Genomic DNA, 23,643 nt, shown 5'->3' with positions numbered 1-23,643 from the left:
TAAAATCACACATGTTGAAATTTATGGATCTGGTCAAATTCAGAACAGCACAAATAATGTATAAAGCGAGAAATAATCTATTGCCAAAAAATATACAAGGAATGTTTAGTGAGAGAGAGGGGGGATATAATCTAAGGGGAGACCTAAATTTTAAAAAACCAAAGGTTCGAACAAATATGAAAAACATGTGTGTATCGAGCTGTGGGGTGACTTTATAGAACAGACTGGTGACAGAAATTTAAAAAAAGTGCAAATATAAATCTGGTTAAAAAAAGGTACAAAAAATTTTTTAAACAAGTATACAGAAGAGGAAGTATATCAATGGAGGATGATGAGGGATAAATAGAATAGAGTTGATTGTTATATTAGAACTAACTTAGTATATGGTATATATGGTATGTATTTATTTATGGGGATAGTTTATATATTCATATTTACAGGGATAGGTATGTAGTAGATATTTATTTTGTAATTATATATTTATATAGATATTTATGAAGTGTATATATGGTATATAGTATATATATTTTTGTAATTATATATTCATCTCATCTCATCTCATTATCTCTAGCTGCTTTATCCTTCTACAGGGTCGCAGGCAAGCTGGAGCCTATCCCAGCTGACTACGGGCGAAAGGCGGGGTACACCCTGGACAAGTCGCCAGGTCATCACAGGGCTGACACATAGACACAGACAACCATTCACACTCACATTCACACCTACGGTCAATTTAGAGTCACCAGTTAACCTAACCTGCATGTCTTTGGACTGTGGGGGAAACCGGAGCACCCGGAGGAAACCCACGCGTACACGGGGAGAACATGCAAACTCCACACAGAGAGGCCCTCGCCGGCCCTGGGGCTCGAACCCAGGACCTTCTTGCTGTGAGGCGACAGCGCTAACCACTACACCACCGTGTCGCCGTAATTATATATTTATATAGATATTTGTGAAGTGTATATATGGACTGTAGTGTATATTTATTTTGTAATTAAATATTTATATAGATATTTAGGAAGTATATATATATATATATATATATATATATATATATATATATATATATAAAATATGGTGTGTAGTATATATTTATTTTTGTAATTATATAGATATTCATGAAGTGTATATATGGTATATATTTTTATAGGTGTATTAATGAAGTTTGGATTCCGGGGTAGTTAAAAAGGGGTGGGAAATTAAAAAAAGTATTGTACTTCTTCCAACTCCTTTTTCGAACAATGTGCGGTGTATTGTAATATCTTAGCTCTTTATGTATTTTATTTATTAATTTTTTTGTCACTTTCTCGTTTTCTTTCTTTTGTATGTACAAATAGTTACATACATTTTTTTTATATATGTTCGAAATATTCGAAATAAATAAATTCATTCATTCATTCATTCATTCATTCATTCATTCATAATGTAGTCTAATGTAGCCCAGGCAACAAATATAAAGTTGCTTTTACATGGGCAGTTGCACCGGAACAAATTTTTCCTGGAACAAGTTGCCCCTGGCAAAACTGCTCATCTCAACATGATTTGTTCCAGAACAATTTGACACCGGTGGGCACCTCTTGCTCCACTTTACAAGGTGGTGCAATTTGTTCCAGAACATCTTGTTCTGGGTGCAACTTGTTCATGCTTCCTATCTAAGCACAACATGTGGCAAGTCGGAGGGCTTACATGTTTGCGTTAGCATTCATCCAGGTGATTTATCATCCAGACAAGACTGCTTCATGACTATTCACATGGTCACGGCATGATGATCACTTTCACTCTTTCGGTTTTGATTGGTTTCTTTTTCATGGTGGGAACGCCCACCGTAAAAAGGATAAAATCTGTCAGACATAGTTTAGGCTAATTGGAGGTAAAACTTGTTGTAAGATGGCATGTGGATTTTATGTGCTTCGGATGATTCAGGACAGCGAACCAATTCATTATTCAATTCATGATTCAGGACAGCGATTAAATTCAATCTTGAGAACTGCGACACTGATGATGAGCAGTGTTTTTCTTTTTTTAAACTTCCACTCAATTTAGCCAAAAATCAACTTGAGCAAGTGTAAATATTTATTATATTTCTGATGAGCATATCAGTTGATATGTGTGCACTGTAGTGCATGCACAGGAAAAATGACTGAGCCATTTTTCCAGAGTTAAAAGTATTTTCCTCAAAAATAATTAATTTTGTTCTATTTTGAGTTTAGAGAGTAAAATTTGGAGTTGGAGTGGGAGCAAAATTACAGATTAATTATGTAACAGAGAAACAGAGTTGGTTATGACTCTGAACTGAGTAAAGTAGTACAAGAATTAATTTCAAGACACATTGAATGGAGTCAAGTACCAGATCAATGAATCTGTTGTAAAAAGCAGTTTTAGAACTGTGTTGGAATGTGTGAAAAATAATTGCCTTACCCATTGTGACTTAACCTGATGGGGTTAAGAGTTAATCTGATTGGATTAAGAGTTGGCAGTGGGAGGGGTTTTCATTCTTCTCATTGAATGGAATGGAAATTTTTAACCTTCTCATTAAATACCCCTCCCACTGCTCACCCTTTATCCTAAAACAATAGGATATATTTTTTTTGATCGCCAGTTAATTGTCCAAATCAGTGGAGCAGATTTAAGTTTTTGTGCTTGATACATTCCTAAGACTGAACAGAATCACCTCAAGTGACCAAAATGGTTCATCACAACAGGTAAGATAATGTTTTTTCACACATTCCAACACAGTTCTAAAACTGCTTTTTACATCTTCATTTATCTGTGTTTTTTAAGTACAATCATGACATACATACTACATAGATATTATTGTAGCTGAATGTGTGCTGAATACAAAAAGTCATATGACTTTGAAAATACTGCTTAGATTTGTTGAAATTGACAACAAAATCAGAGCATGCCAAAATCATTAGGGTGCCAGAAAATACCCTCAGACCCCAGAGGGTTAAACAGAAAAGAGCAGCAAGAGAACAATCGTCTTCTTCTTCTTCTTCTTCTCTTTTGACAATAAAGCAAGTTAAAAACAACCTTCTGAACACTGATTTGTGCACACTTGTGTTTACCTGTCTACCTTTTGGTTTGCCACCAATAGAGAATGAGCGTGTAAACATAAAGGTAAGTGAGCACAACTTATTTCTTCTGCCTGTGTAAAAGCAGCTTAAGAGAGGAAGTTGTGGTTATCCCTGGTGGGCTGCTGGCCACATTTCTGATTCTCAAATGCAGGTAACACGCTAAACATATAGCATACCTGTACAGCACCAATGTAACTTTTCCTTCCTTGTCCTAATGATGCTTAGTGATGTATCATTTGTGAATGAGCCAGCTCTTTTTGGTGAACATTGAGAGCTGTAGAGTAAATTTTAGTGTCATACTGTTTTTGTAATTTACCTTTTCACTGGGTGTTGCCTCTTCAAGGACTAAGGACTTAGAACATTCTGTACCGAAACATGTTCATCTTATTATGCTCGTTACGTGCGTAGCAGACGTGCATAGCAGATGTGTGTGCAAGCCAGCAATTAGAGAAGAACCAATCAGCTTGAGAGCTGATCATGCTCCTGGAGTGTGATCAGGGCATGTATGCAACAGATGTCTCCCTTTTATCTAGTAAAGAGTATAGATTTGAGAACAAAGGGGTGGTATGAGTGGTGTGCTGAACCCTCATCACTATGTGTCCGTTTCTGCAATACACCTTCTTTGACTTGCAAAAGAACAAAACTGGTGTTGGTGTTTGTCATTTTTCCATGACAGAGCTGACTCATTGATGACATTTTTTTCTTTTTTTCTTGCTACACATATGTGCTAAATGTTCATTAAAGGAGCTGGAATTTTAAAAAATTTTAAAAATTACCTCACTAAATACAATAAAATTTTCAGCAAATGCAGCAGGCACAAAAGTATTAATGAATGTGTAAATGAATGTGTATTTGTGAAAGCACAAACAAACAATGCATTTTACAAAAAAGAACTATATAAGTATGATTTCATATTCATTGTACAAACATTTTACAAGGAAGGACCATATCTACTCTTTCGAATTGATTGTGTTCTTAAACATAATTGCAAGTTACTTAAAATTATATTATATAAGGGTATGATGGTGGAAGTAAGTGATTAATACTGGGTAATTCACAAACATTTTACAAATAATGAACATATCTAGAATCTCATCTCATTATCTGTAGCCGCTTTATCCTGTTCTACAGGGTCGCAGGCAAGCTGGAGCCTATCCCAGCTGACTACGGGCGAAAGGCGGGGTACACTCTGGACAAGTCGCCAGGTCATCACAGGGCCGACACATAGACATAGACAACCATTCACACTCACATTCACACCTACGGTCAATTTAGAGTCACCAGTTAACCTAACATGCATGTCTTTGGACTGTGGGGGAAACCGGAGCACCCGGAGGAAACCCACGCGTACACGGGGAGAACATGCAAACTCCACACAGAAAGGCCCTCGCCGGCCACGGGGCTTGAACCCGGATCTTCTTGCTGTGAGGCGACAGCGCTAACCACTACACCACCGTGCCGCCCTCCATATCTAGAATTTTTAATTAATTGCATTTCTAAGCATTTGACTCCATTATACTGTACTTTATCTTTGGGTCTTCATCTTCATACAGTGGGTCCTTGGCATATACCATTACTTTTATTTCTTTCAGACATTTTAACTACCCAGAAAATAAGATAAACGTACACTGTGCAGGGTTTAACCCTTCAGCATCACACCAGTGTTTAGAATGTTATAAAATAAACCTTCTATAAATTGAAGAATAGCTTAGTTCCCTCCACTTTCCAGTGACTTTCTTCAAATACTTTCTTGTAACTAACTATAGTATAGTTTAGTATCCAGTATTTTGATGTAACATTCTCTCAAGTACACTGTAATATTGGTGATGCAGGGTGTAAATAAACACTAGAATCACTGTACCAGTTTTACCTACTTAATGCATGGCTAAGTGGTCAAAAGACCACTGAATCTTCAGACAAGGACACTGTTACTGACACATAATGATTGCTAGATGGTGCATCTTGCACAAAGCAAATCATTGGGTTATAAGATCAATTTGCATTTAGCCAATGTGTTACTCTTTTTCATGTTGATAGTTGGTGATTATTTTATAAGAACATGTGTTGTCCAGCCCTTCATTTTGAGCATTTCAGTTCTGAACACATCAATCTCCCTGAAATTATCGCTTACACCATGTAATAATCCCACCCAAGGATATCAAGCTTTACACTTGCATCCAAATAAATCATTTGTCAATCACAACCAACAGATAATAAGCAGTGAACATTGGGCTATGTCATCATCAAAGCAAACATGATAATTATGCCCCTTTTCAAGGCATTTAGGCCAGTGGTTCTCAAAGTGAAGTGTGCCATGGAATTTTGAGGAACCTAATGCATTTTTATACAGGCTCATGAAATTGTATTTTGTTTTTTTAATACAACAGTGACACTGCTTCTTAACAATTAAAAAATGTTTGAAGGTTGTCACTTACTGACAAGTTTTGCATTTTTTTTTTAATCTAAATGCCCTTTATTTCCATTCTCAGTTTGATTTTGAAAATAAATGTCGATCTAGGGAGGAGGAGGTAACTCAAATTGTTGTCAGTTCCACATTGTGAGCATGACGTGTGTGTGTGTGTGTGTGTGTGTGTGTGTGTGTGTGTGTGTGTGTGTGTTTCCTTTTGCATACAGTGCTCGGTTGATATTTGCAGCTTCATTTCATTGATTGCAGTCACATGTACTGAAATCTTTCTTCTCATTGGGGATACAAGATTATTATTAATTATATTGGGTCATTCTTTGAATCAAGACCTTAATTGCACTTATACTCTGTGAAAACACTAATGTTTAATATTGTGCGATTGATGGAGCAATATTTTATTTTGTTTTATTGATTTTATTTTAGTATGTTGCTGTTCAAGATGCCATACTATGAGTATGTGGGACAAATCCTTGCTCCAATACACTTCAATGCATGTTTAACAAATTATATGGTTTCCTGTCTTATCTAACTATCTGTTAAAGACTCAGCTATTTGATGATCTGCTGTAGTGCATTATGGGTCAAATATTGCTCATGACATTATGGCCAATCAGAATGTGTGTGACATTCTTCATTATTGATAACTAAGTGTGCCTTGATGCTTAGGTTTGACATTTGTTGTGCCTTAGCCCCCAAAATGTTGAAAACCTCTGCAGTAGACTGGCACCTAGCCTGCCAAGTAGCCTACGCACCTACAGCTTCCAACCCCCTCCTAATAGAGTGCCATAGTCCATAATTTCCCACATTTGAGTGATTTGGCCAAAACAAATTAATATCATAAGTAGCCTACCACCTTTTATCATGACTCTCAGCAAACATTAATTCCACACATGTAATAGAAAATGTAGGCACAGCTTGAAAATGAATAAATATGCATGAATGGTGTTTTCCGCGGAGCTAAACACACACACACACACACACATATATATATATATATATATATATATATATATATATATATATATATATATATATATATAAAAATAAAGTATATGCTTGCTTATAAATTACAATCTCGTATCCTATGATGATTATTATTATCTTCCTATTAAATGCTGTTTGGTATTCTTTTCTGGTTTGAGTAGAATAATGTAACACTTTGGTGCAAATAAGCACAAAAGGAGACCAAAGCCTGAAGCTAAAATAGCAAATATTTCAACTGCAGTAGTGAATTTACCAGGTGAACTTACATAGGCAGGTATGAATGCAAGCCACACTGCACAAAATATTAACATGCTAAAAGTAATGAATTTAGCCTCATTAAAATTTCCAGGCAATTTACGGGCCAGAAAGGCCAAAATGAAACACAAACAGGCCAAAATGCCAATGTAGCCGAGCACACACCAGAAGGCCAGCTCAGACCCCACCTTGCAGTCTAGAATGATCTTAGAGTGCTGATACTGAGTGTTTTTATAGGGGAATGGAGGGGAGGATATGAGCCATGCAGCACAGATGATCACCTGGATGAGGGTGCAGCTTAAGATGATGATCCTCTGCTGTGTAGGCCCGAGCCATTTCATCACATTATTTCCAGGCTGGGTTGCTGTGAATGCAGCAAGAACCACTAAGGTTTTACCCAGGATGCAGGAGATGCAGAGCGAGAAGGTGATGCTGAAAGCAGTGTGGCGCAGCATGCATGACCAGGATGTGGGCTCTCCAATAAAGATCAGTGCACACAGGAAACACAAGGTCAAAGAAAACAAGATAAAAAAACTCAGCTCTGAGTTATTCATACGCACAATTGGAGTGTTTCTGTGGTAGAGAAAGATTGCAAATACAGCTAAGGTGACACAGCCCCCAACAACAGCAATAACTGTCAGTGTTAACCCCATTGCATCATGGGAAAGGAACTCAATGACCTTGGGAATACATTCTGTTCCTTCTTCATTGGACCAGTAATCTTCAGGGCAGGTCATACAGTCTATTAAATCTTTAAAAAAAGAAAGACAAAAAAACATGAAAAGGATAGTTAAAATTGGATTAACAACCCCAATTCCAAAAAAAATTGGGATGCTGTGTTAACTGTGAATAAAAAAGGATGCAATAATTGCAAATCATTTAAACCCTATATTTCACTGAAAATAATACAAAGACAACATAAGAAATGTTGAAACTGAGAAATGTTATCTTTTTTTAAATATATGCTCATTTTGAGTTTGATGTCAGCAACACGTTTCAAAAAAGTTGGGACAGGTGCATGTTTACCACTGTGTTGCATCGCCGCTACTTTTAACAACATTCTGTAATGTTTGGGAACTGAGGAGACCAATTGCTGTAGTTTTGAAAAAGAAATGTTGTCCCATTCTTGCCTGATATACAATTTCAATTGCTCAACAGTTTGGGTTCTTCTTTGTCATATTTTGTACTCATAATACGCCAAATGTTTTAAATGGGAGACAGGTCTGGATTGCAGGCAGGCCAGTTTAGCACCAGGACTCTTTTACTAAGGAGCCATCCAATTTTAATATGTGCAGAAAGTGGTTTGGCATTGTCTTGCTGAAAGAAGGAAGGCCTATTGCTCTGAAACATGTATATATCATTCAGCATTGATAATGCCTTCCCAGATATACAAGCTATGCATGTCACGTGCACTAATGCACCCTCATTCCATCACAGATGCTGGCTTTTGAAATATGCACTGATAATAAGCCGGACAATCCCTCTCCTCTTTAATCTGGAGGATGTGTTGTCCATGATCTCAAAAAAGAATTTCTACTTTTGATTCGTCAGACCTTGGGAAAATTTTCCACTTTGCCTCAGTCCATCGTAAAAAAGCTCGGGCCCAGAGAAGGTGGCAATGTTTCTGGATATTGTTTATATATGGTTTTAACTTGCATTTGTGGATGCAGTAATGAACTCTTTTCACAGACAATGGTTTTCTGAAGTGTTCCTGAGCCCATACAGTGATTTCCACAACAGACACGTGTCTGCTTTTAATGCAGTGTTGCCAGAAGGCCTGAAGATCACAGGCATCCAATGTCAGTTTTCAGCCTTCTTTCTTGCATACAGAGATTTCTCCAGATTTTCTGAATCTTTTAATGGTATCATATACCATAGATGATGTGATCCCCAAATTCTTTGCAATTTTACATTGAGGAACGTTATTCTTAAATTGTTGCACTGTTTCACAGTCTTTCACAGAGTGGTGAACTTCTCCCCATCTTTACTTCTGAGAGACTCCACCTCTCTGAGATGCTCTTTTTGTATCTAATCATGTTACTGACCTGTTGCCAATTAACCAAATTAGTTTTTTGTAGCATTACACAACTTTTTCAGTCTTTTGTTGCCCCGTCCCAACTTTTCTAAAACATGGTGCTAACATCGAATTCAAAATGAGCATATATTTTTCAAAAAACAATACAATTTTTCAGTTTTAACATTTGATATGTTGTCTTTGTACTATTTTCAATGAAATATAGGGTTTCTGTGATTTGCAAGTTATCACAATCTGTATTTATGTACAGTTTACACAGTGTCCCGCCTTTTTTGGAAATGGGGTTGTACATTATTTATCATCTTTGCTGTTTAAACTTTTGCTGACACCACCAACCTGTCTGATTACTGATCTTGCCACTGTCACATGGTACACAATCAAAGCAGCAAAGAGGCTCCCCTTGACGGACAGCCTTCCTAAATCCAGGAGGGCAGCTGTCACTGCAAACAGAGACTGGCACCTGTTTGCCACAAAAAAAAAAGGCAGTAAGGTTTTGTACCTATATATCTATGTGTACTGCACATGTAAAAGCATACTTTATAGTGCAGAATACAAACAAAGTGAAACATTTCTGAGTATCTGAATAATTGTTATCTTGAGCATTAAATAGTAAAGCAACCAATTAAACTAAACATTACGATTTCATGATGTCTGTTAGGCACACTGTTGTGTTGTTGTTGTTTTTTTGCTGATATCATAACAAATATCAATATATATCAAATGGATTTAAAGGGTTTCAGTTACTACCATAGAGTTAAAATAAAGAGAGAGCACATTGATTACATGACCGTGTTGTTTTATGGAGAGTCTAAGCTATTACCAAAATGGGAATCATCTATGCCTATGTAGTTAGCCTGATAGTCCTGAATTGCAACATCCAACACATGGTACATTATAATATTTAAAAGACTTACTCATTCAGTTTCAAAAGGTACCAATCTTATGCCTCTTCAATCTATGGTGACCAAGAAAGAAGTGTGGAAGTCAAGCATTTTAGTCAGGCATTTTAGCCAGTTGCCATGCTGTGGCTGACCAAGGTGCACTCGACTGGACTTAATCTTTTACCTCCCACTCATTCAACACACTCAGCTACCACCAACAGCGCTAGGTTAAATCTATTATAATGTATATAGTCACATAAAGTGTGACATAGGTTATTTCCCATATTTGGACACCAAAATATATAACATACAATTGTGCAAGCATGCTCTCTGATTATGCTATGATTATTACTACTTACTGAAAAAGGCCATTTTAAAGATATTTTCATGAGTCAAATGTGTTTTATACTTTGGGACTTGTGTCTTGAATACACTACAGCAACCTGATGCAATCTTTCACCCAACTTACCACCACTTGACCCTACTGAACTTCAATAGTTGGTTTCTCATGTACTGAACTAAATTCTGAGAGCAGCTTGCCTCACTTTTGTCTCCGGCCCACGTGATAGCCATGTCGTAAATGACCAGCTCATTCCCAGCCTTGCGAGCCCCATCATACATGCCCACTTTAACCAGCTCAATATTGCCAGCTGTACCCTTCTGCCAGTTAATCAGATCATAGGATGGGATCGAGTCACCATTCATATCAAAGTTCACCAACTCTCCCGAAATAGTGAAAGAGACATGTTGCAGGTAATACTGGAGCTATAAAACAACACATATTATGAAAACAAAGAGTAATATTAATCCATATGTACATTACATATTATTACAAGGCTCTTTATTTCTGAATTTCAGTAGGAAAATATATTTATATTATTCATTGTGGGTAGACAGTATTGAGGTCAGCATAAGTAAAGTTACAGACTGAGCTATATATACACATTATGCACATTTGTGATGTATATATACTGTATGTATATACAAATATGCTGAGAATATTTCAATAACAAATATTATTTCACACAATTCTTTGTGAAAATAGAGAGAATTGCAGTCACCTGCCAAGGGTAAACATTACTATTGTCAGCACACGTGGAGTTAATGAATGGGCCATTTCCAGGTTTACAGGAAATGAGATTGTGGAGGGAGTGAGCAATAGCATACACGCCTTTGTATACATTATAAGCAATGCGAGGACTAGATGTGTTCATGTAGGCAGAGTGTTGCTTGTTGAGTGTCTCTTGTCCAGTGCAGAGGGGCAGCTGAGTACTACGGGTTGAGGAGGAAAGGGGAGAGCACCCATACAGAGTACCCCACAGTTCCTGCACCAGAGTGTTGGATGGGTACAACTGTGGGTTTACTGTTATTATATACTCTTTCATCTTTGGAATATATCCCTGCCGTATCCCAAAGCCAATCATGCCTCCCAGGAAAGGGTAGTACTCACTTCCTGTGAACACTGAAGCTGTTGCTAAGGCTTCACTGGCAATCCACTGAATTCCAGTAATATTCAATTTCATATAGTCCTTCATAAATGGTGTGAGTTCCCCCTCAGCTGAAAACACCACTACCACTCGTGCAGTGGAACTGTTCATCACATGGATGATCTCCCTTGCTCTCTGGCTGTTGTATAACAGGGGAATCATCTCCTGATAAGACACACACACATTTGTACCCTCCAACTCCTTAAGCAGTCCCTGCAGGGCAAAGTGGCCATACACATGATCTCCCCGCACTACACCTACCCATGTCCAGTTAAAATGTATCAGCAGCTTGGCAATGGCTTTCACCTGGTAGGCATCACTGGGAATAACCCTAAAGAAGGTGGGGAATTCTTGTCTGTCACTGAGACAGGCACAAGAAGAGAAGTAGCTGATCTGAAAGAGATATGCAAAGAATTCTTACAACTTTATGAGCGACACTATATGAGCTAATATAAACTGCATGAATTATAGGTATGTTAATTCACATTGTGACTTATTATACAAATCTCAGAATTTATAGTTCTAGAGTCCTGAAGCAGGAGAAAGCATTTCATTTTTTCTTGTCCCCATATACTCACAGTCACATAAGTATTAATACTCTCTCTCTCTCTCTCTCTCTCTCTCTCTGTTAATAATGCTATTTGAATCATGTATTAAAATAAATAATTCTTCTTTGTCATTGAACAAAATGCATACCATTGGAATCCTGAAATGTTGTAAAATTCTAGAAACCACAATAGACTCAGCTGACCCAGATTCAGCGATAACAGCCAACATTGGGCTAGCCCTTGAACACATGGGCTTTTCTGCTTCATTTGGTCCATTCATAACAGCCAGAGCTGCTCTCTGAGCTGTTAATGGGTATGCACAGGAATCAAACATTTTGTAGCCCAGAGTGTGGTTAGGTAGCAGTTCAGTGCTGTTGTTAATTTCTTCCACAGCAAGTTTCATAGTCAGAGCCCAGCGGAAAGCTTTGGGATCAAACCTGCAAGAGTCAGTAAGAGCAAGAGTCAGCATTAATAAATACTCACAGGCAAATTATGACAAGTTTCTGAAAAACACAATTGAGTAATGTATTATATATGAAAAATTGCTTAGCTTTGTACTGAAATACATTTAGGAATCATCTATTCTCAGTGCAATAAACAACAATTTGGGGATTTCTTTTCACACTATAATAATGATGATCTAGTAAAGTGTTGAAGACATTTCTACCCATTACACTTTACTGGTCCAGGCTTGTAAGTGCAGTTCAAATCTGGCATTTCTTGATTGTAGTGAAAGGGGAAAATACCCCCAATGGCAAAGTCTCCATCAGCAATGAACCCTGGCTCCAAATCATTCAGGAAAGTGCAATTAGGATCGAGGGATAAAATAAGGATTGAAAAGTTGAGCACCAGTAGCCACATCAGTATAGGAGCCATCCTCAGGCATGAATTCCTGACTCCTTGCATTGTACAGAGAAAGAGAAGGCATCTATGTTTTATATGTCACAGCTGTGCTTCCCTTTATCTAGTCATGTGCCACAGTCACATGGCATCACCTACTGTCATAATCTTTGGGGGCCTGGTCCATCACAGGTACTACCATGTTTCCAAAAAAGTTGGGACACTCTATAAAATGTAAATAACAAACAGAATGCAGTGATTTGCAAATCACTGAAACCCTGTATTTCATTGAAAGTAATACAAATACAGTGTATCAAATGTTGAAACTGAGAATTTATTATTATTACACAGCAAATTCCTCAGTGTTGAATTAACACTTTCAGAGTTCATTTGTGTCCAATTAGACCTATATAAACACAGTAGGGTGTTAAATCAACACTCTGGGTGTAAATTCAACACTGGGGATTTTGCTGTGTATTTTTTTTTTAAATATATGCTCACTTTGAATTTAACACCAGCAACATGTTTCAGAAAGTTGGGACGGGGCAACAAAAGACTGGAAATATCTCACAACTAATTAGATTAACTGGCAACATGTCAGTAACATAATAGGACATTAAATAAATAAATAAATAAATAGTCCCAGATTGTCTCTCAGAAGTATAGCTGGGGAGGGGCTTCGACACTCTGTGAAAGACTGCATGGATAAATCTCTGTATGCATGAGACACAGACAAAAACAAATAATGCCCTATGATCTTCGGGTCCTGCATTAAAAACAGACATATCTCTGTAGTGGAAATCACTGCATGGGTTCAGGAACACTTCCAAAACCATAGTCTGTGAAAACAGTTAAATCACTGCATCTACAAATGCAAGTTAAAATTCTACCATGCAAAGAAGAAACCATTTCTAAACCATATCCAGAAAGACCACCACCTTCTCTCATACTTCCATGTACTGTCAGTAATCACACCACATTTTAAGATTGAAAAAAAAGTGCAATGGTGAAATAGATGCTGGTTGACTAGATTTGAATACCCCTACATGTTTAATTGGTTGTGTGCATCTGTACTGGTGGTGAGAAGCTGAAGAAAAACATTAATCCTGGCCTATTACAGTTGTGTAATTAGGTTACCTTCACATATAATATTTTTTTTCCAGCTGCATCAGTCAACCTGCTGTTTAGCTACATGTCATATCGCAGTCAGAGTCCTTGCCAGTATTGTAGTTGAGTCACTAAACCTCGAGTCTGAGTCCAGTCTCGAGTCCCGTGTTCAAGTCCAAGCCATTAAAGAAAATTTTGAGTCGAGTCCACTATTGATCAGAGTTGAGTCCGAGAACAAGACTCCAATCGCACCATTTGACAGTGGCTGTTGCTGCTTGTGAAACCGTCTCTGCTACGGTGTTGGACGAACATTACTGCTTGACTGCCTCATTCTAGTTAATAGGCTAAAGATTAAAAGCTTGTTCATTGCTCAGCAAGCCCTGCTATCAACAGGGCAAATAACATGAGAGAGGGTTAACACTAGCGAGTTCATCGGTCAGCAAGCCCCGCTATCAACAGAGCAATGAACATAGTGTGTCACTTACTTCTCTGGGTGGAGTCTTGACAAATGACGACTGAAGTTTGAGGTTGTCCCTGTCGTCTCCTCGATAGTTCTTCTACATATGGAACACAAAGCAGTGTATTTTTCCCACTGCATGAGAACCCTGTATAAGCAAAGCGGACAATCCTAGGGGCATTCCTTCCAGGCATTTTAGCACCATTAACATTAGTTTGTTCCTGAATATGATGTATGAACAGGTGAATGTGCATTCACTTGCATGAAATTAGTCTAAACATTAATATAGATATAAAGATCTTATGACAAATTATTATAGCATGTTACAAAAATAAAGAAAAAATCTGACTCCTCTTCTCCAATTTATGAGTCTGAATGCAGTTAATGCACGAATCCAAGTCCAAGCCTGAGTCATCAGTGCTCAAGTCCGAGTCAAATCACAAGTCTTTAAAATTAGGGCACAAATTGGACTTGAATCCGAGTCCTGACTCGAGTACTACAAGCCTGGTCCTTGCCAGTCTACATCTTGATTGTAATTTACCTAGTTGTAATTTAGTCTAGTAGTGCCAAATAAACCTTTCTGTGTAAATGTAAACAATGATCAGCCAAGAGTCCCTGAAAGAGTTACGCTAGAACAGAAAATATACTCTTACCTCAGTGCAAAGCTGCTTTGAAGGAATGTCTGTGGGGTCCTGGAGTCAGATCAAGTAATTGATTCAAAAATTCAGCATTGACATTTAACAAATCACCAAAGGGATTTGGTTTATTAAAAGTATAAAGCTATTAGCATGTAATGTTTGAGTGCAAATTGATCTGAAATAATAATGAAAATGAAATCAAAGTAGCTACAATTTGCAATTCTAGTAACAGTAAACCCATGATATACTCAGCATAATATCTGAGAGCAAATAAAAGGTTGATAAATTGTCAGTGTCAGACAAAAGGGTCCTATATAATGCCTTTCAAATGTGGATTATAAGACCTAAGGTCTAAGCATCTTAACTTGTCCTTTAATTGGGGATTACTGCCATCTTTTATCATTAAAACATCCAAGCAAAGTTAGAATATCAAGATCTGATTGGCTATGCATACATTTACAGCAAGTGGAAATGCAAACTCTTGCAGCTTTCATATCTGCAATGTCAGGTACATTTTTTTTTTTCTGCAATGGCTTATGCACTCTTATGCAATGGCTTATACATTTTTGTGTAATAGCTTGTACATTCTGAACCACATAATATGTCTCATGTAAGCAAGCTAGATAAGTCTGGCTCTTAAAACCACAAATGCCTGAGTTTGTTAACAGAGGCGCTGACACCTTTTCAAGGTGTATTAACTCTTCAAGGAAGGGGAAATCCAGAGGGTTCAGTATGACCTGCACAGTCCAATTTTTTCAGCCTATTAGTCAAACCATCAATCTCCCTTGCCAATGTTAAGAGTCATGAATGCAAGGGCATCCGCTACAGCATTCTCCTAATTTCTTCAAATTTGTGGATGTTATCTTCACAGAGGCACTGGAAAGCCCTTTCTTTTCGGCTTCTGCCTTGAGAAGGTCAGCAGCGCTTTATGTCTCCTCCCTGCAGCTTGAGTCCTTGCACCTGCTTTTGGGTCTAAATGCACAGATCCTATGACACTGGACGCCACTTCCCAGAGTAGACCGCGACCTACAAACATGGTCGCTCTGGACTACAGCCGCCAATTCTCATGCACTTGCATACACTTCTAATCTGACACACCTGTTCACAACCATATTCATTGTCTCGTTTTCATTTTTTTTTTTTACTTTCTGTTTATTTCCAGCTTGAAATGAAAATAGAACATCTAAGATTTTCAGTGGTGGTCACAATATATATGGTCTATCCACACACACACCATTCACTTTAATAGGAACACCTGTACACATGCAGTTCTATTCATCTCAACTACCAATCATGTGGCAGCAGTGTGATGCATAAAATCATGCAGATATAGGTCAAGAGCTTTAGGAAATGTTCACATCAAATATCAAGTTGAAGAAAAATAGAAAAAAAGGTAGTCTCTGTGACAGCATGGCAATTGTTGTTTGTATCATATTGACTCGTTTGAGTGTTTTAGAAACTGCTGATCTCTTTGGCTTTTCACACACAACAGTCTCTAGAGTTTACATGGATTGGTATTAAAAAAAAATCCTTTGCGTGGAGGGGTGAAGGGTTTGCAGGCTGAAAGCACTTGTTAATGAGAGAGATAAGAGGAGATTGACCAGTATGCTTTGAGCTGATGGGAAGTCTATGGACCCTTTTCACGTGACGTCACGACAAACATGGCCGCCATTTTGGACGTGTACTACCAGTAGTTTACCACAGCCAACACTGAGGAACGGCAGCAAAGAAAGTGTTTATTTTCAGCAAGACTTCCATCATGCCACTATATTGTTGTGCACCTGGATGTAGTAACCATCAACAAACAAGGCAAGGTTTATCATTTTATCGGATCCCGATGGAGAAGATGGATAGCGGCCATAAACAGCAAAGATTGGCAGCCCTCGGCATACCAGCGCTTGTGTAGTGACCACTTTGTTGGAGGTAAGACGAATAAAATTAGCCAGAAAAGGCATTACATTGCTGTTAACATTCTGTGGCGGCGAGTGTGTAACCAAATAGGCTAAAATAACCCATTGTAACCTCTTTGTTCTTCTGTAGTAGCTATTAGCTAACGACATTAGCTAGCGTTGTGTTCCTTTGCTGTTGGTAGACTGTAGGACAGATCAGAGGCAGTGTCCTACAAACAGCGCTTAATTTGAGGGGGAGCAAGCCGGAGCACGCTCCGGAACCTCGGGCGTTGGCTCCGGCAGCTATTTACACTGGATCCGGTGATCCGACACCTCTTTTGACTATGTAACAAAAAAAAAAACCCAAATAACTAAATAAAAAAATGCAAGTTTATTTAGTGTTAATGTCTGATTTTGATATCTGTCTTGTTGGTGATTTCTCTCATGAAACGACATCCACAAAATATCTGCAGATGAACTTAATTTGCAGTGTTATTACAAAACATGCCCAGAAGCGCAGCACAGCGCCGCTCATCCTCTGCACTCCGGGACCTCCCACTTTACAAATTAAGCACTGCCTACAAATAAGTGTTCAAAATAAGAGGAACATGTATTTGTCTCTTAAATCCAGACCCTTCCCTGTAATCTGTAACAACTTTTGGAGAAAGTAATGGCAAATAGTGAGTGCACAAACCATACGGTAGAAGGTAAACTGTACACAGCGCCAGGGCAGTGTGATGGTATGTCTGCTTTTAGATTGTGTTAGCTTATCAGTGAACACTCTCGTCACTCGACGAGTTTCACGTCTTTACAACGGATACTTAAATGTGTGTTAGGTATTACTGTTGCAGTCTAAGCAGTCATTGTAGCAGCTAGATGAGCGAGAACTGAAAGGGTCTGTGCCATAAACCGTTATTTCTGTACGGCATTGCTAATGTGTTGTTACTGTTGTTATTTCTCCCTCTGCTCGCCCTGTAAATGCCCTACGTCGCTGGATAGCAAAGGTGTTTTCTGCATCTCGCTCCTTTTTCTTGTATGTTCTTCGTTTGTCGCCTTCCTCGCATTCAAACCAATTCGAGCTGAAGTCCGCTACATGTCCAAAATGGTGGTCGCGTTTACGAAGGTCACATGACTGAAAAGGGTCTATAGGAACTCAAATAAGCAGTCTGTACAACCCTAGTGAGCGGAGAAGCATCTCAGAATGCACAACACATCAAACCTTGAGGTAGATGTGCTAGAAGAGCAGATAACCACATCAAGATTCCACTTCTGTCATTCAAGAACAAGAACTTAAGGTTGTCCTAAGCACAAAATCAATAAATCTGGACAATTGAAGACTGGATAAAGACTAGATGATTTTTTTCTTGCCTAACAGGAATGGTCTTCTATTGTTGTAGCCCATCTGCTTCAAGGTTAGATGTTTTGTGTATGCTGATGGTTTTCTGCTCACCATGGTTGTAAAGAGTGATGATATGAGTCATGATATCTTTCCTGGGAGGTTGATCCAACCTGCTCATTTTCCTCTGACCTCTCTTATCAAAAAAGCATTTCCACCATCAGAATTGTGCTCACTCATTTTTTTTAACCATTCTGTGTAAACTGAGTAGTTTCTGAAATAATCCAACCAGAACATCAACCACAATCAATGTACTGTATAGATGAATGAAATTACCAGTCAAAAGTTTGGACATACCTTCTAATTCAATGGGTTTTTGTTAATTAAGACACTTCATGACTTAATGATGGACTGTTATTTCTCTCTAATTAGCTGAGTGGTCCTAGACATATGGATTAATACAATTGGCAAATATGGCTAGTTACTGTATTTTTATTATTTATTATTTACTGTTTGATTGTCTCAAACACATTAAGAAAGCAAGAAATTCCACTGATTAAATGTTGACAAGGCACACTTCTGAAGTGAAAAGCATTCCAGGTGACTATCTCATGAAGCTGGTTAAGATAATGCCAATAGTGTGCAAAGCTCTCAAGGTACATGGTGGCTACTTTTAAGAACCTAAAACATATTTTGTTTTTCACACTTTTTTAATTACATAATTCCATATATGTTGTATGTGGTACAACTGTTTACAGTTTTGATGTATTCAGTGTTGTTCTGCAGTATAGAAAATATTCAAAAATACAGAAAAAAATGTTTGAATGAGTACATGTGTATACAAATTTAAATTACTTATCATTATTTTCCCATTAGATGCTGTTTAGTGTTCTTTTCTGGTTTGAGTAGAATAATGTAACACTTTGGTGCAAATAAGCACAAAAGGAGACCAAAGCTTGAAGCTAAAATAGCAAATATTTCAACTGCAGTAGTGAATTTACCAGGTGAACTGACATAAGCAGGTATAAATGCCAGCCACACTGCACAAAATATTAACATGCTAAAAGTAATAAATTTAGCCTCATTAAAATTTCCAGGTAATTTACGAGCCAGAAAGGCCAAAATGAAACACAAAAAGGCCAACATGCCAATATAGCCTAGTACACACCAGAAGGCCAGCTCAGATCCCACCCTGCAGTCTAAAATGATCTTAGAGTGCTGATACTGAGTGTTTTTATAGGGGAATGGAGGGGAGGATATGAGCCATGCAGCACAGATGATCACCTGGACAAGGGTGCTGCTAAAGATGATGATCCTCTGCTGTATAGGCCCGAGCCATTTCATCAAATTATTTCCAGGCTGGGTGGCTGTGAAAACAGCAAGAACCACTAAGGTTTTTCCCAGGATGCACGAGATGCAGAGTGAGAAAGTGATGCTGAAAGCAGTGTGGCGCAGCATGCATGACCAGGATGTGGGCTCCCCAATAAAGATCAGTGCACACAGGAAACACAAGGTCAAGGAAAACAAAATGAAGAAACTCAGCTCGGAGTTATTCATACGCACAATTGGAGTGTTTCTGTGGTAAAGAAAAATTGCAAGAACAGCTAAGGTGACACAGGCCCCAACAACAGCAATAACTGTCAGTGTTAATCCCATTGCATCATGGGAAAGGAACTCAATGACCTTAGGAATACACACTGTTCCATCAGTGTTGGACCAATAATCTTCAGGACAGACCATGCAGTCTACTGAATCTTTAGAAAACAAGCAGCAAAAGACTATTTAGTATAGATATCTAAACTGTTATTTGTGATTTTTGGATATACATGAGGTTTCCCTTAAAAAAAAATGACAAAGCCTACTGACCTGTCTGATTACTAATCTTGCCACTGTCACATGGTACACAGTCAAAGCAGCACAAAGGCTCCCCTGGACGGATAGCTTTCCTAGATCCCGGAGGGCAGCTGTTACTGCAAACAGAGACTGGCACCTGTTCACCATAAAAATAGCCAGAGGTCAGTAAAGCTCTACACACATAATAATCATAAAATAATAAGTAAAAAGATATAAGGAAGGTACAGTAAATACAAAGAACTATTTAATTCATGATTAGAAACAAATGTCAAATCTGGGGAAAGAAAAAAAAACTCCCCCCCCCCCCCACACACACACATAAATATAATTTATCTTTATTTTGTTATGACAAGTCTTGTCTCTTAGCAAGTGCTTTCCTGTTTATAAAACAGGAAGAAATAACTGTATATTAAAACTGACTTTAATTTTTTTGCATATGAAAGGCTATATTCATTCTATTTTTTGAAGTACATCCCAGTTACTGAACAGTTTGCAGGATTCAAAGTAGTATTCTTTCGCTTCTCAGACAGAGAAGCCTGATCCAGGTCTCATCTGAGGTCTGTGTGCTTTGAAGCAACTTACCTCCACTTCACCCTACAGAACTTCAACAGTTGGTTTCTCATGTACTGAACTACATTCTGAGAGCAGCTTGCCTCAGTCTTGTCTCTGGACCATGTGATAGCTGTGTCATATATGACCAACTCACTCCCGGCCTTTCGAGCCCCATCATACATGCCCACATTAACCAGCTCAATATTTCCAGCTGTGCCCTTCTGCCAGTTGATCAGGTCGTAGGATGGGATCGAGTCACCATTCATATCAAAGTTGACTGTCTCACCTGAGATAGTAAATGAGACTTCTTGCAGGTAATGCTGGAGCTATGAAAACAAATAAGAAATGCAGATAAAGAGTAATATTATGATGCACTGTAATTCATGCCTGTAATTAACAATAAGAAACATAATTTCATATTATTTATTGTGACAATAGACAGAATGACCTGCACCTGCCATGGATAGACTTTAGTGCTATCAGCACACATGGAGTTATTGAATGGGCCATTTCCAGGTTTACAGGAAATGAGATTGTGAAGGGAGTGAGCAATAGCATACACGCCTTTGTATACATTATAAGCAATGCGAGGACTAGATGTGTTCATGTAGGCAGAGTGTTGCTTGTTGAGTGTCTCTTGTCCAGTGCAGAGGGGCAGCTGAGTACTACGGGTCGAGGAGGAAAGGGGAGAACACCCATACAGAGCACCCCACAGTTCCTGCACCAGAGTGTTGGATGGGTACAACTGTGGGTTTACTGTTATTATATACTCTTTCATCTTTGGAATATATCCCTGCCGTATCCCAAAGCCAATCGTGCCTCCCAGGAAAGGGTAGTACTCACTTCCTGTGAACACTGAAGCTGTTACCCAGGCCTCACTGGCAATCCACTGAATTCCAGTAATATTCAGTTTCATATAGTCTTTCAGAAAGGGTGTGAGTTCCCCTTCAGCTGAAAACACCACCACCACTCGAGCACTGGAGCTGTTCATCACATGGATGATCTCTATTGCTCTCTGGCTGTCATAGAGCAGGGGAATCATCTCCTGATAAGACACACACACACTTGTGTCCTCCAGCTCACTAAGCAGTCCCTGCAGGGCAGAGTGCCCATATGCATGGTCACCTCTAAGCACACCCACCCATGTCCAGTTGAAATGTATCAGCAGCTTGGCAATTGCTTTCACCTGATACGCATCACTGGGGATGACCCTAAAGAAAGTGGGAAATTCTCGTCTGTCACTGAGACAGGCACAGGATGAGAAGTAGCTGATCTGAAATAGAAATGTACAACATTTAACAGTGAAAAGCAGAGCTCATACAGTGACTTGCATAGCAGATAGTATTTCATCATCAGTAATATTTAGCATGTTAATAAGAAATGTGTTGACTTTTAGAATACTGGCTATTGCAAAAGTGTTTCACTTATTCTTGTTTACATACTCTTTCCTCACATACAGCCAAGTATTTGTAAATGCATGTGTTTTTTTTTTTGTTTTGTTTTTCTTACCACAAATATGTATATGGCAAGAATCAAGTAATTAAGTATATGGCAGTTATATGCATACAAAAATCAACTCTGCTATGACATAAAAAAAGTCATATACCATTGGAATCTTGAAAGGTCGTAAAATTCTAGACACCACAATAGATTGAGCTGACCCAGATTCACCAATGATGGCCAACATCGGGCTAGCACCTGAACACATGGGCCTGTCTGCTTCCATTGGTCCATTCATAACAGCCAGAGCTGCTCTTTGACCAGTTAAAGGATAGGCACAGGAATCAAATATTTTATAACCTAGAGTGTGGTTAGGTAGCAGCTCACTGCTGTTGTTAATTTCCTCCACAGCAAGTTTCATAGTCAAAGCCCAACGGAATGCTCTGGGATCAAACCTGAACAAAGAAATCATAAACATCAGAATGAGAATGCTCAGCCACATACCTAAAAATTGGTAAGGCATAATTTGTAGTATATTGTCAAGTCTCTATTCTGATCTATATCCAACACATTCACACACAAAGTTTCTTTTTTTTTCAAGAACAAATTCCTTTCATGTCTATGAGGAAAATAAAAATAAATAAATGCTTTACACATTTGTATTAGAACATTCATACCCATTACATTGCACTGGTCCTGGTTTGTATGAGCAGTTTAGATCTGGCATTTCCTGATTGTAATGCAATGGAAAAATGCCACCAATAACAAAGTCTCCACCAGCCATGAATCCTGGCTCAAAATTATTCTGCAGAGTGCACTGAGTTTCCAAAGTTGCACTGAAGTTGGAAAAGTGGAGCAGCAGGAGCCACAGAAGTGGGAGAGTCATCTTCAGCAATGAACATCAATTTCCTTTTAGTGTAACAAGAAGGGGCAGTCAGCTGTATTTTATCTAGGCTGGCTCCCAAACTCGTAATGTGTCACAGTCACATGTTGTCATGGCATTACCCACAAATGTAATCCTACTTGATTGGATAAACTATGCATGTCACTACAATTACCTGGATTGTGTGTGCATATAATTAATTCCATCTCATCAACAGTATTTTAATGTTTATTGCAGACATGCCATGATAAACATATACTTATAATAATAGTTTACAACTGTACAACTACCAGACAAATAACAAGTAGTTTACTACAAATAAAAGTACCACCTTTCAGACAGTATATCATAAAGAAAAGAAAAACATTTTTTTGCCTTTCCCATTAGATGATGTACGGTATTCTTTTCATGTTTGACTAAAATATTATATTTTGGAGCACATACAATTTTGGTGAGGTAGTGACCTCGACCCTGAGGCTTTCCGTTTAGATCAAAACACACGATCGTATGTAAGCACAAAAGGAAGCCAAAGCTCGAGACTAAGATAGCAAACATTTCAACAGCAGTAGTGAATTTATTAGGCAAACTTACATAGGCAGGCATTAATGCCAGCCACACTGCAAAAAAAACAAAAAACAAAAAAAACTTGATTCAAGTAGTATAGTTAGCTTCTTTAATATTTTCATGCAATTTATGAGTCAGAAAGGCCAAAATGAAACACAAACAGGCCAATATGCCAATATTACATTACATGGCATTTAGCATGTGCTCTTATCCAGAGCAACATACAATGAGTGCAAAAGTCAGGTACACAAAGTGCTGAACTTCTAGACAAGAAAGTTCTAGTGACAACTAAACAAGTAACAGCAATATCTAAGGAAAGATCCTGTTGAGGTACCAATACTCAGCCAAGGAAACAAACCCACCACATAAAGTATAATTAAATAGAGAACTCAAAA

General features: G+C 38.2%; 2 protein-coding genes across 2 annotated transcripts; both read right to left on the bottom strand.

Annotated features, from left to right (window-relative positions):
• Positions 1 to 6,595: 6,595 nt before the first annotated feature.
• On the bottom strand, positions 6,596 to 12,477 carry LOC132887557 (extracellular calcium-sensing receptor-like). The gene is made up of 6 exons (XM_060923025.1): positions 12,356 to 12,477; positions 11,837 to 12,125; positions 10,715 to 11,533; positions 10,194 to 10,418; positions 9,109 to 9,232; positions 6,596 to 7,488 (listed from the first exon to the last, which is right to left on the bottom strand). The coding sequence occupies exons 1-6, from the start codon at positions 12,403 to 12,405 to the stop codon at positions 6,596 to 6,598; spliced, it is 2,400 nt and encodes a 799-aa protein (XP_060779008.1). The 5' UTR covers positions 12,406 to 12,477.
• A 6,339-nt stretch (positions 12,478 to 18,816) lies between these two features.
• Positions 18,817 to 22,687, bottom strand: LOC132887556 (extracellular calcium-sensing receptor-like). The gene is made up of 6 exons (XM_060923024.1): positions 22,479 to 22,687; positions 21,968 to 22,256; positions 20,816 to 21,634; positions 20,463 to 20,687; positions 19,822 to 19,945; positions 18,817 to 19,709 (listed from the first exon to the last, which is right to left on the bottom strand). The coding sequence occupies exons 1-6, from the start codon at positions 22,685 to 22,687 to the stop codon at positions 18,817 to 18,819; spliced, it is 2,559 nt and encodes an 852-aa protein (XP_060779007.1).
• Between the last annotated feature and the right edge of the window lie 956 nt (positions 22,688 to 23,643).

Source organism: Neoarius graeffei, chromosome 6 (genome assembly GCF_027579695.1).
Source record: "Neoarius graeffei isolate fNeoGra1 chromosome 6, fNeoGra1.pri, whole genome shotgun sequence".
Taxonomy (NCBI): Eukaryota; Metazoa; Chordata; class Actinopteri; order Siluriformes; family Ariidae; genus Neoarius; species Neoarius graeffei.
This window is presented reverse-complemented; position numbering and strand designations above follow the sequence as displayed.

Excerpts from the sequence above, each read along its gene's own strand:
- LOC132887557 (XM_060923025.1), bottom strand. The coding sequence starts at position 12,405 with ATGCCAGATTTGAACTGCACTTACAAGCCTGGACCAGTAAAGTGTAAT. Across the intron at positions 12,126-12,355 it reads GGACCAGTAAAGTGTAATGG|GTTTGATCCCAAAGCTTTCC; the intron begins GTAGAAATGTCT and ends TGACTCTTGCAG. Across the intron at positions 11,534-11,836 it reads AACATTTCAGGATTCCAATG|ATCAGCTACTTCTCTTCTTG; the intron begins GTATGCATTTTG and ends TATCTCTTTCAG.
- LOC132887556 (XM_060923024.1), bottom strand. The coding sequence starts at position 22,687 with ATGACTCTCCCACTTCTGTGGCTCCTGCTGCTCCACTTTTCCAACTTC. Across the intron at positions 21,635-21,967 it reads GACCTTTCAAGATTCCAATG|ATCAGCTACTTCTCATCCTG; the intron begins GTATATGACTTT and ends TTTCTATTTCAG. Across the intron at positions 19,710-19,821 it reads CAAGATTAGTAATCAGACAG|ATTCAGTAGACTGCATGGTC; the intron begins GTCAGTAGGCTT and ends TGTTTTCTAAAG.